This window comes from Natator depressus, chromosome 2 (genome assembly GCF_965152275.1).
Source record: "Natator depressus isolate rNatDep1 chromosome 2, rNatDep2.hap1, whole genome shotgun sequence".
Classification (NCBI taxonomy): Eukaryota; Metazoa; Chordata; order Testudines; family Cheloniidae; genus Natator; species Natator depressus.
Window position 1 is genome coordinate 117017125 of NC_134235.1, and position 13712 is coordinate 117030836.

A 13712-nucleotide genomic window follows, 5' to 3' on the forward strand; every position below is an offset into this window, starting at 1 on the left:
TATGCATGTTTAATTAAAAGCTTTTAACTATCAGACCATCTGCCTTTCAGGATACACTGCTCTTGGTGCAAATACTGTTTTCGTTGTCCTGTAGCACAGCAGTAATAGAGCATGGGTAATGTGCAATAAATTTAATAAAAACAAGCCCCACCCCCCAAGAAAGTACTCCAGTACTTGATGTAGATACTAGTGAATGGCCCAAGTGTCATCTTACTGTCTGTATACTGCCTAGCACAATGAGGCCCCAATCTTGGTTGACCTTTAAGTGCTACCATAATATGAAATAAATAATATAATAAAATAATAATAATAATAATAGATGGTTTACACCCACGCAAGGCTATGCTCTACTACCTTGGTGTGGAACCAAGAACAAAATATTAATTTACAAGAGCACTCAACAGAAGGGACTAGACTAGTGCTAATCTGTATGAACATTTCAAGTCAGATGGATATTGTCCATAATATTATTTAAAGTATTAGGATATTTATTTGGATTTAAAATACATTATTATACAGTCTCACTTCTGACTCTCAGTCTAATATGCTTCTGCCCAACCAGTGTGAATTTATATTAAAGCGAAGCTAAAACTTAATATATAAGACCTAGTGACTTACACACTAAAAACAAGAGAATAATGAGTAACCCTGGGACAACAGACCAAAACAAAACAAGCAGAATGAAAAGAATGTTACTGTCATTAGACAATAACAGCAGCAATAATATTTAATTTAGTTCAGAATGAAACCACAGCATGAAAATTTGACAAACGGGTTTTCTTGTCAGACAACCAAATTTGACAGTGTGGCTGCCCATGGACAAGTAGGCAGAACATTTCCCCTTCCACCTTCCCAGCCAGTATACTATTTTTTTTTTTTTAAAGCTCTCAACTGTAATTCCATCCCAAAATTAGATTGATGAATAAAAACTATAGAAAATGCAGGACCTTAGAATGAATGTATCATATCAAACACATCTGTTGCATTACTAGCGTGCTGTGAAAATACGCACAACGTACTTGGATAGCTTCAGACTGTCCAACAGGAAGGAACATTTATATGGCAGGCAAACATCAGTTGTTAGTTTCCCAAGACCCCAGACTGAGTCAGAACTGAATGACTACATAGTGGTTTCTTTTGTTTTGGAGAAACTGGATTAAGCAGTAGTAATACCACACCATAAGTTTCCTGACACTGGGCCAAATGGTGGGTTGTGGCTGTGTCCATTTCAAATCAAGGTTGGGGAGAGCAAAGGAGGGCATGATGTGGTCTGCAAACATGGCTTTTCACTCACCTGGGATTGGAATCATTCTGCTCTGGGCCTGTCACTAGGTGCAAGTTAAAATAGCCTAAATGCTGCTCTAACTCATTCAGCAACCAAAGATCCATTATGGACAACAGGGTTCACCAGGGCACAGAGATGCCCCGGCCATGCCCACTTTCCCTTGGCCACACCCTGACTCAGCCATGGGAGAAGGGGGAACTGTGCCACCCAAGGATCCCTCTACTCTAGTGGGTTCTTCCAAGGGCCGATTAAACCAGTTTCGCAGCAGAATTGCACTAGATGAGCTGTGCAAAGCTGCCCTAATCAGAGTCATAATCTCAAACTATAACTTATTTTAGAATTTTTCAACATATCCAAAAGGCAGGAACAATGATAACTGGTAATGTGACTGTCACACGCTTGCAAATTCAGGTAATGCAGTAAATGCAAATGTGTATTTCTCTAATCTGTACTTAACTAAAAAGAAATCTTGCAGTGTAAAGATTCTAAAGAGTGTATTTTAAAATATATATTAGATTACTATCTCTCCAGAATCTTTTATGGTGGTATGTGGTCTGTCAAAGGCAATAAAACATTATATCTTTACGATGCAATGAACAGTAGCCCCGTTTGGAATGCTACTTTCTAGGTTACCATTTGTATTATGGGAAATAAACCAGCTACATAACTGATGCTGACAAATGGGTCAAGTCGAGGTGAACCTCGTTCCCCTCAGCTCAGTTTACAGCCTCCTTTCACTGACAAAGCAAACTTCCTGTTGAACATCTCCTCTATAGCAAAGTTACTGTCAAACTGTCAGCCAAGCTAACGGACAAAGAGACATGGGGATCTGATAAGGCAATCTTATTTTCCATGAAATTAAACCAAATAACAATATGTCCAGCCTACTTGACCTCTTATTTTCCTTAGTAAACATTTTCCAAATTGCACAATGTAATGAACAGCTTTTGGTACAACTCTTTTTTATGTTTTTCACTTATTTATTTTTTGTAAAGATACATTAAAATTGATGTAAAGATTTCATCAGTTTTGACAGTCTACTTAATAAAGTAAGCAAGCCCTTACTAACAGGACCAGTCACACACAAATCTGTGAATAACTGTAGGCAAGATCAGGCCATTTATCTTAAAAAATTGTTAAAAATGTAAGCTTAAAAATGTACACACACACTTGTTCTTCCACTTTATACTTAAATGAAAATACAAAACACCTGGGGTCAGGTGACATAGTAAAATTTCATTGAGAAATAGAATGCTATGAAATGTGGTGATTTCTTAATTCTGTAGATTTCACAACAAATTACAGAGAGTTCAAGAAAACAAAGCAAAAATGACAAAAAAGACCGATTTAAGAGGAAAGATTAAAAAGAACGAGAAGTAGGTGGCTTTGTTAAACAGTAAAAAGGTGGACATGGTAATAGTTTATAAATAATTGGGAGGAGTAAACAAAGTCTGGGAGAAAATTGTTTGGGGATAATATAAGGGTATTGGGATAAAACTCATAGGGAAAATTTAGACTATCATGAAATGCCTCCTGTGGGGAGGCTATTCCACAATCTAATGGATTTCCTGTCAGGAAGTGGAGGAAATTCAATAAACGCAGGACATTTAGACTGTATTGGCAGAAGAGATGGACTAGATGTGATCTAATATGTATTTTCTCTCTCTAGTTCATGTGATACTTTGACAGCTGAATAGTTTAACAGATATTTAGTGAAGAAGTTTGCAGAATCAAGCTTATATTCATTAAGGATTACGTTGAAGCCACTTTTCAGCTTTAAAATATCAGCTGTTTCTGATGTAGCTCAGTTTAAAAACAAAAAGACGTGTTTAGAATTTAAAGGAGGAAAAATATCACATGGAAATTCCACTGTACTTGCATGGGAAGACATCACCAGCATTATAACTCCCTATGCAAATTAATACAGAATAACCTACAACATCAACAAATAATAATAAACTCCTACAATTAAGTGTAATGGGGTTCTGTAATTGAATATAAACAACTCTGATGAAGAGATTGGGTTGAAATGTTCCATGCCAGGTCTCTGACTCAGGCTGAATGTTTTTGGAAACTTTCAGCCATTTCTGAGAATGAGGCTAGAGAAAAATAAATTGTTTTGTCCACGTTAAAAAATTCTGGTAACCTTCTCTTCGAGAAACTCAAGCGCCCCCATGCTTTGGTGCAGGAACTTGAAATTTGGTCAAAGGGTAGCCTTTCTGTCATGGATGTGCCTTTTGCCATCCCTGTTAAAATCCACCCATAATTTGGCCACGTTATATGCCTTTCAAAATTTTGCAATTTGCACATGCTCATAAATGCATGCTAGAGTTTAATAGCTAAAATCTCCAAAGATTTTGTCCATTCTTGGCACGCTACTGCTCAGGCCAGCAGGATTATCCCTGCAATTGCAACTCTGGGATGCTGCAGGCTGTTTTGGATTCTGGTCAGGAAATGGAACTGAAAGCCGGGAGGCTCTCTCTCCTGAACTCTGAATGCCCTCCCCTACTGATGCCAAAGTGCTGTACAGGGAGTTGCCTGATTTGAATGCAGGCAGACAGGAGCCAAACCTGCCAAGAGAAGAGTGGGACAAGGAGTGTGATAAGGAGGGAGGAGACTGGAACTGGAAGCTGATCGGGGTGGGAGAGTAAGACTGGGTATTGGGATGGGGGTACTCTGATACTGGCTGGACAATGAAACTGGGACCCAGGAAGGAGAAAGATGGAGGCAAAACAGATCTGATGAGAAGCCAGGATGCAGGGGGAAGAACTGGGAGCAGCTGCATAAAGAGACTGGGTCAAGGAACAGCAGCAGAACAGTGACAGACTGGATGAGGAGCCAGTGGGGATGGGGAGCATGGGAAGAGAGGCTGACTGAATACTGGGGAAAGAGAATAGCCCGTAACTAATGCCGGATGGAATTTTTCAGCCAAATCTTTTAGTGAAAAATGCAGATTTGGTGTCAAACAGTCTGCAGACTTGTGTCAGTTTTACCAAATTGCTTTGATTGGGGATGGGACAGGGGACTAAAAACATTTTAAAAAAATGTTTTGACATTTTTTAAACAAAATGTTTCTATTTTTTGGTTCAAAATAACTGTTTCAAAATTTCATTTTTAAAAAATCAAACGTTTACATATAGTCACAATCAAAATGAAATTATTTTGTCAAAAGGAAACGTTTTGTTCTGCCCTAAGTGACATTTTTGATTGTTCGAAAATGCCAGCAAATCAAAAACTAGTTATTCCCGTAGCTCTAATTGTGTCCTCCCCAAGAATTAGTTTTAGAAATCAAATACAAAACGCCCTCCAGTTCTAATGCTACAGGTCTAAATGCAAGGACGAGATTCAAAGCCTTCAAGATGCTAATTTTCAACAGCATCAGGGTCATTCTTCTCCTCTCAATGATTTTTTTTAAATTCACTGTTTACACTGGCACAAACTACAAGTCTGTTTCCTTTTGAATGCTCATTAGGGGTCTCTGGGAGGAAGACACAAAGCATGTCGCTGATGATAGGCACAAAGTGACATCAAGATCTGCAGTACTCTTCTATTTAACTTGTAGTTTGGCTTGCTCTCTGACCTCTTTATCTCCTATGAAACTGGTTTTAAGGAGCTTGGACTCACAAGGAAGGGACAAGAGAAACAACTGCAGACGAGTTTTTGGGTCTTACTGAAAAGACACACACTTTAAGATACACCTCTACCCCGATATAACACAAATTCAGATATAACACGGTAAAGCAGCGCTCCAGTGGATCAAAGGAAGTTCGATATAACGCAGTTTCACCTATAACGCAGTAAGATTTTTTGGCTCCCGAGGACAGCGTTATATCGGGGTAGAGGTGTAATGCATTGACTAGTCTGCAAATCCCCACCCAGACTTCACAAGTCAGAGAAAAGAGAAATTCCCAAAATAGTCTTCCAAGAGGTCACATGCAGAATTACCATATATCCATCAGGACTACTGTTTTGTTGTTGTTGTTGGAAAAGTGCGTCATGAATTGCTGAACTGGAGTGGAGTATATTTTGAGATTATATTATCTCTACAGCAAAAAGTATTTGGGTGTAATCATAGGGAATTAAAGTCAAATTTTCACATTAACGTGTAGATTTAGGATTATTTACAAATTAGGATTTCAGATTTGCCCAGGTGATTTCAGATTACTGAAAAAAATAAAATGATCAGCATTTTGCATGTAAGAAAAAGTCTGTTACAGATGTTGGAAGTAACAAGTCCTCTAAAATGACATTTCAGCATATTCTTTCCTCTTCCACTTTTGTCTGCAACTATTAAACATCTATGGCAGTTACTAGATCCATAAACACAGTAACACACTATAAATGTTCCACAAGCACAGTGTCACATTTCTGTGATGCACTTCCTAAAGAGAACGAGACCCCTCCCCACCTCTAAAAGCTATTGAAAGCTTTAAACGTGGTCATTAGAACCACTGCAAAGGTAACCAGAACCTGACCAGCAGTACTAGGATCCTTTAAAATGATAGTAGTGTCACTACTCTACTTTTCTCTACTTAGTTACATCATTCAAACCTGCCACCAAAAGATTTTGTCTCATCATTTCTCGTCTTATTAAAATAGCCTTAGGCCAAGATTTTCAACTGAACAGTGATTTGGGAGTGCTCAGATTTGCATGCTCATCTTGCAACACCTTAAAGGGCCCTTACTTTTTGGTGGGTGGATGGGTTCAGCGAAAATAACACCTCTCTATCAAATTGGTCACCCCAAAATTGAGAGACTAGAGTTCTTTTTGAAATTCTTGGCCTGATTTCTCAAGTCAGAACTTATTGTACACTTGTAACCATTTCAATCTAAATTCAGGATGAGACATCACAGCACCAAGACTATTTTCCTAAAGTCTGAAATTTATCTTCTTTCTGTCAGCTCTGGTTCAGTATGTTTTCTTGCTCTTCTGGATTTCATTAGATTATTTCATACTGTAGATTTTGCAATCTTCCAGGAATAATTTTGATACCTAGCAGGTTTTCTGATGTCCATCTTTCACTGATTAGTACATCTAGCTGGCCAGTCCTATCTTGAGACCTTGATCATTTGGAATTTTAGGTTTGTCATAATCTATTTTCCTTCTCCATACTTTTTTACTTTAAAATGAGTAAGTTAAAATAGATTTTGTATATGAATATTTGATTTGTCCTTTATATTCCTGATGATCATTAATCAATTTACCTGACAGGGCATCTTGTGCTTCAAAAAAAGTGCTGAGACCTCCTTTCACATATGCTAGACTCCCTTCATTTTTCTTGTTTGCCTGCTTCTTCAGATTCATGACTGCCATTTTGAGCTGATCAAAACTGAAATTAAGCAAAGAAGAAACATTGTCATTGATACAATGAAAAGGGATTGATACAATAAAAGTAATGTATTAAAATTTAGCACACAGGACATTGTAATTTACAGTATTTTATATCACAGAGTATTAGACAAGGGAGAGATTTATTAGGTTATCTGGTACACATTCCTGCCAACGAAGAACTGTTCTCCACGTAACATTTCTAGAGTTCTGCACAATCTAGTTTTCCGAAATAAGGGGCCTCCAACACTTCTCGTAGAAGAGATTTTCCACTGCACAGGTTTCGCAGCCAAGAAGTCTTGCCTGATACTGATCCTAAGTTTTCCCTTTCTAAATTTCACCCTACTGCTCCAAGCTATATCCACTTACACTGTACCATCCTACATAATTACTTGCATTTACCTCTCTTCTTCTGTGTACACTTAGCCAAACAATGTACATTTAACTCTTCTAAACTTGACCCCATTCATTTTTTGTTTTTAATTTCCGAAGTCCCTCAAAATTTACCAACATCTTCCTGATAATGAGGTCCTGAACTAAATGCAATTTTGCACCAAAGCCTTCGAGAAAAACACATTCCTGCTCCATTCCTTTATGCTTTTGCACATGCAGCCTACTGGTTTTTTTTGCTACTCTACTGCATTGCAAATTCATGTCTAACTAACTGTCCAGTGTCACCCCTACAGTAGATATATTTCCATATTACTGCTCCCCAGTACTCGTAGATTTCTTATCCATTTTTGCTTTAGTGAAATTTTTAAATTGGAAATTTAGTTTCAACTAGCTTTGCTTATTTTCAAAGTAATAATATCTGTAATTCATGATTAACCACTACACAAATACTATTTGTTTCTTGTATTCAGGGAAAAGTTATCATAAGTTATGTTACTTAGTCAGTCACCATTAGTAAGCATGGAAATACCAATTATAATTAGAAAAAAGTGTAATTTTTCAAAGATATTTCAAATTTTTTTAAGCAATGATCGCTTAAGGAGACAGTGAGGGATGGAAATTAAAAAAATCCACCAATGCAGATACACCTAACACAATAGTACCAAAAACTCTGTCAGTTTAAAAGTCTTAGTAAAGGATTTGTTGAAAGAACAAACTAAAAAACTAACTAATTTGAGCTCAGGCAGTCAGAAAGTGATCCCTACCTGCTGCGAGACAGGAAAGCACTGGTGCACTGTGCAAAGGCATTTCCCTTTATCCAGGGATGATGTCACAATGTTTTGCTTTATTTCCCGTTTCCATTTGCTGGTTAGAAATCATATAACTCACTGTCTGAAATGGCCTATTTGGGTGTACAATAAGAACTTCTTATTAGCAGCACTTTTAGACTGCTGGGCTCAACAAAATCAGTACAGCTCTCTTTTGACTAATATTTCCCTGTTATTTGATAAATTAATATGAAGTCTTAAGAATTTGTTTATGCTTGTTATGACGTTCTGTCAGGAAAATAATTGTAGGGTGAAAAAAATATGAATTTCCTTCAAGGAAAAAATCATACATAAGCTAACCAAAACATCAGTGTTCCACACATTCAGAGTTCCAGCTACCTCGGGTTAAATAAAGGGTAGGGACATTAAGGATATGCTGTGTTCTTCTGAAAAACAAAAAAACCACAACAGCACAAGTAAGGTACGTGGGGGCCAAAATAATGCCACCTAGTACTTATATAGTGCTTTTCATCAATAAATTTTAAAGCATTTTACAAAAAGGGATGAGTATTCTCTCCATTTTAGAGATGAAGAAACTGAGGTACAGAGAGGACAAAACTAAAATTTTGAAAAACCTTAAATGACATAGCAACTTATGTCCCACTGACTTTCAGTGGGACTTAAACATCACTTTGGCATTTTTGAAAATTTTACTCTAACTAGTTTTCCCAAGGTTACACAACAAAGTAGTAGCAAAGTTAGGAACAGGCGTCAAGAGTCCCAAATCCCAACCTTGTGCCCCATCATTTCTCTGTCAGTGAAAGCCTACCCAATGGAATCTTGTTACATTTTTCTTCCAATATTAGCTCAAGGCAGGGATTGTCCCTGATTATATCCCTCCTTCTTAATTAACTCTTAAGTCTTCTAGTTCTCATTTATGTACTTGTTCTGACTATCAAACACACTCCATAACTTCCTAGGACTCAATATCTGAAACTCTGATGTTCTGCTCCACCTGGGTAATGTCTTCTTTGTCCCATGTTTCTGAAATTTCTAGCCTTGGGAAAATAGTTACAGATCCAGCAGACTCAGAATTATCCTTAATCCGCAACTTTGTCTATCAATCTATAATCACCTCTGAAACATCACCAAATCATATCTATCATTCAAGTCTTCCTTGCTGTTACCAGTCAAAGAATATTTGCATCTTTGCCACTTTAAATTTTCAGTTTTCCCTCACTCTGCCCTACCCTTGTTCCTTGTTTATACTTATGAGGAGTTCACATGGTTCAGCAAACAGGCAAACAGAAAGTGCTTTCCATTTAGAAATAAATCAATACAAAATAAAGGTGCACTCTAGCCCCATTCCATTGGATTGAACAGAAATACCTATGAATTATGGCTTCAGTCCAGAGTAGTGGACCCAATGCAAAAAAACCAGCTTAATGGGATACTGTAAATAAAGAAAGCTATACAACAATAATTTGTATTACACTAGAACCATTTTTTAGAAAGTTGTGACAAATTATTTTCGAAAGACAGAGTCCATGCCTTGAGTTAATATTGGCAGAAAAAATGTAACATGATGCCATTTTAACATGAGGCTTCACACATGAATGCATCATTAGGCACTGATCCAACACAACAATGTGAAACAGTTAAGAAAGTATGCTTATGTCAAGCTACGTTGTTGTCTATGTAGTTATTTATGTTCTCGACTCAGGGACAGCAGCATCTTCTCAATAGCCACAACTTCAGTATTTTATTCATCAACATACTGTTTTATTGCAGAGTTGATTGTGGATTCATTCTGTTGCTTACATTCCAGCTAAATCCTGGTAAACCAAAAGATAGATTCCAGGTCCTGCTAACAGTTCCTGAATGGTAACCACAAAGACCTATTTTAGGACTCAAGTCTGCAATCATTACAATGAGTGGTCCCACTGAGTTACTATTCACTATAAGTAAAGATGCCAGAATCAGGCTCGTAGAGCTTAGACTATTAATGAAAAGTCATTTTAGTAATTTTTCCTCTCAAATACCTTTTATTTCAAATACACTCTTCTTACACATGTATTGGAACATACTGTTCCCTTGCTACTGGAACAGCTCTTTTGTCTTATCATTAGAGATCTTTCAGTCATAGTTTCAATTCAGAAGTAAATGAAAAGTATTCTAAGCCCATCTAAACAACTGTGTGCTTTTCATTTAAAGCGTTCATAGCCTTCTTGGGTCCTGGTAAACTGAACACGTTCTCCCACTAAAATGCAAAAGAAAATTACTACACCAAATGAAGTCTTTATTTCAATACCTGGTTTAAAGCTAATATCATTACAAGAATGTTAAAATTCACATTTTTTTAAACAGCGCTCCATCCTCCATTACATCTACTGTAGTGAAAAATTGCAGAATTGTGCATGTTCAGTTGCTTATGCAAAAGTGTATGTACATAATGTATCCATGTAACTACCACGATCCTATGCATGACCAAAATTCTATTGAAATCAGGAAACATTTTCCACTTATTTCAATAGGCTTTGGATTAGGCGGCTATGAGAGCAAGTTCTGTGTACACAATTCTGAAGGTCTGCACACAAGCAAAAGCTATAAGTTGTTCTTCCTAAACATTATGATGGAGTCACTGGCAAAATTTTCCAAAACTTCACCCCATGAATCTCACTGGAGGGTCCTACCTTTTTCTATTACAGCATTTCACATGCCTGCTGATTAAAAGCCTTATTGTTTTGTACTACGTGTCTGTACATTGCCTACCACAGTGGGGCCTAAAATCTGACTAGGGCCTGTGGACATTACTGCAGAACAAACAACAATTCTTCCACTACTACCACCATTGAGACCTATGATGTACTGTAGCAATACGAATACTGTCGGATGTTTTAAAAACATTGTTATTGTCCACAAACCTTGTTGTTGAATGGTTCTCAATCAAATACCATGCAGCAGAGAAGTTTTCACTAGTGAAATCGGCACTCATCCCAGGAAACAGTACCTCCAAATCCTTCTGGGGAAATCTCCCTCTGAAAAAGACAAATAATTTATAAAGTAAAGTGTTTACTGCCAAAAGGTTATAAGAAAAATTACTACATAAAACAACAGCCCATGTTCCATTCTTCAAATCATGACACTAAGTAGTAACAGAATAAAAACACAGAACTGTAACAACCTAACAAAATAAATCTGGTACTAATGGTTCTAGGGTAAATCCAACACATCTAGGAAAGAGGCAATTGAAATTAAAACGGTAAATTATTTTTGGATTTTACTAATGTACATGGGAGTAGTAGATTAAAATGGTGCTACACAAGACAGCTGCAATTCTAACAGTAAACAGTATCACCATGAACATTCTTTACAATTAAGTCTGTTACCTCCTTTTTTAACTTTTAAATGTCTGAATATTATAATTTGCATTTAGAAATCATATGTATGTTTGTTGATGCAAATATTTTTTTCTCCTTTCTTGAAAAAGAATGCATATGTCAATTTATATGGCCTTTAAAATATTTATGTTTAGTAAAAGGATTACTCTAGTTAAATAAAGACTGTGTGCTATGAAGGCAAGCAGAAACTTCCAGCTTCTTATTTCAAACTCTCTCATAATGCAATAAAACAAAATGTACAAAATGAGTACTTAGCAACTAAATCCCAGAAAAGTGAGAGCAAAGCTCACCTTTTGCTGTAAGTCTTTTATGCCCTTTATTTTTTTCCAATATCAGCATTTAGATAATAGTGACTGGTGGTCCCTAAGGGCCTGATCCAACTCCCATTTAAGTCTATGGCAATGTCTCTCTCTCACGCATTGTGTGTGTCCAATATGTATAAACACACAGCACAGATATGTATACATGAATGAGTATACACTACAGATATTCAAACTCACATTACTTCACGTAGAAAAATAAAGTAGAAAAAAATCTTTCATACTCATTTTAAAATAAATTAAGACTTTTGCTTATACCCACAAAAGTATGGAAAATTCATACATAAGGTTAAAACCTTCAATGGATAATAAGCACCATAAGACTAAACTGGGTAGCATTCAAAATGGTGAAAGTTGTGAAATTACACTGATCTTTTTAACCCCCAAAAGTGAATTTCTAGACTTAAAGTTTGCACCAGAATCTAACATATTTTAAATGTGGGTGGTGGGTAGATTTCCCATTGTATGTGTAAAATAATGTCTTTTGAATTTCATAAAAAATCTTCCCATTCCATCCACATTTGTTAGAAGTGCTCCATTTACATGATCTTATCTGTATACAAAACATTTCAATTCATTTATTTTCATTTACAAAACAGGGCCAGACTTTGTGTTAACAAGTTTCAGCCTAAAGGGAACACAGACTCACGAAGTTATGAACCAATGGGAAAAAAGTTTCAATATATCTGATTGGTAGGATAAAAATAATCTGAATTCATGGGTGTGTTGTCCCATGCACAATTTATTTTTTAAAAATACAGAATGTAGAAGGTTAGAAGGAAACTTCCCTTATATTCAGGTTATTTCATTTGAGGAGCTTTTTGTTTGTTTAGTTTTTAGGGAGGGAGGTTAACCTTCCTTTGAAGCATCTGGTACTGGCCACTGTTAAATATAGTATACAGTATTGTCCTAGAAAGACCACAGACCTGATATTACGATTCCCACATTCGTATGAAAAATCATGAACACTGACTATCTTTCATGTTGGCTTAATCTATTAAGAGGTGAATCCTGGACTCTATGTCCACCCAAGTAAAGGAGATTGGTGCAGGGCGATGGAATACTCTCTGTAGGCAGCCAATTAAGCAGTAGCAAAATGGCTCCACAACAGCGTTAGTGCTACAATAGCCAAGTAACTATTGCAACTCATCTCCTTCCCCCTGCTCAGTGCATATTTACGTCATTTATTCTAAAATCAAATAACTTTAAAATCAAACCCATTTTTCTCCCATTCATAAACATGTTCACAATTTGCCAAAAATTCCCAAATCAAAAAAATCACCTGAGACATTCATCACCCCCAGTTCTCTACTCACAGCTGCATCCAACCATCAGAAACTAATTCAAAACTCTGCCAAAAAAATTTAAAAACTGTTGTCCAAAAATGAAGTAATAAATGCAGACACAGAACCTGAAATAAAATCCTCTCTGAGGCATATGAACTAGACAAACTGCTGTTAATCTGTGCAACACACAGTACAAATAAAAAGCACACTTGCAGGACCTTGCACTTAAAATTAAACTGGCAAGACCAAAAGGAAAATGAAGAAGACACTGAATATACAGCAGGCTGTTGGAGAGGATATTAAATATGTATCAACAGCCATTTCACTGGAAATAAACATTACAATGAGAAAGATATTTTAAAAACAAACTATTGGTAAGCATATTTCAAAGAGGCAAGAGGACTACAAAAGGCTTCCAGGATGAATTGTTCTAACACATTTATTTTAAAAGTATGATGAAAAGCAAAATGCAGATTATAATGAACTAGTGAATCCAAGATAGGTATTTTAAAAAGAGTTGAGAATTGCAAAGAAACAACGTTATCTTTGCTCCACCATACCTTACATCCTGAGAATTATTAGCACCAGGAGTTGCAAAGGACACCACCCTTTGGCACACAGTTTTTTACTCTACTGAATTAACACAATTAGGATGGTCTAAATTATTCATTATTATTTAAGTGATGGGGTGTGGGAGAGAGAGAACATGAGAAGTGGAAAGAAGGGGCGGGGGGTGCGAGAAGTAGAGATTGCATACAACATGGTCCAAATTAGTTTTCTCTACCTTTGGCGAAAGAATTATGTGGAATACAAAAATCCGTATGTGCATGCAGTGAGATGCATTACAGTACTGATATGATTATGGATTTTGTGGATGCTAATTGTACTGCCTGGGAAATGCTGATGTTCAGGTGTACTTGACAGTAGCCCA

At 36.6% G+C, this 13712-nt stretch overlaps 1 protein-coding gene and 1 non-coding gene across 2 annotated transcripts in view; one reads left to right on the top strand and one right to left on the bottom strand.

The window, feature by feature from the left end:
• EXOC2 (exocyst complex component 2) overlaps positions 1-13712 on the bottom strand; it is a 187969-nt gene that overhangs the window by 138854 nt on the left and 35403 nt on the right. The window contains exons 5-6 of the mRNA XM_074944943.1: positions 10699-10812; positions 6491-6615 (exon numbers count right to left, since the gene is read on the bottom strand). Of these exons, the coding sequence (XP_074801044.1) occupies positions 6491-6615; positions 10699-10812 (239 nt within the window). The remainder of the gene's footprint in view (positions 1-6490; positions 6616-10698; positions 10813-13712) is intronic.
• Positions 2963-3090, top strand: LOC141983590 (small nucleolar RNA SNORD77). Its single transcript, XR_012638428.1, has one exon. It is a non-coding gene; the product is annotated as a small nucleolar RNA SNORD77 (small nucleolar RNA).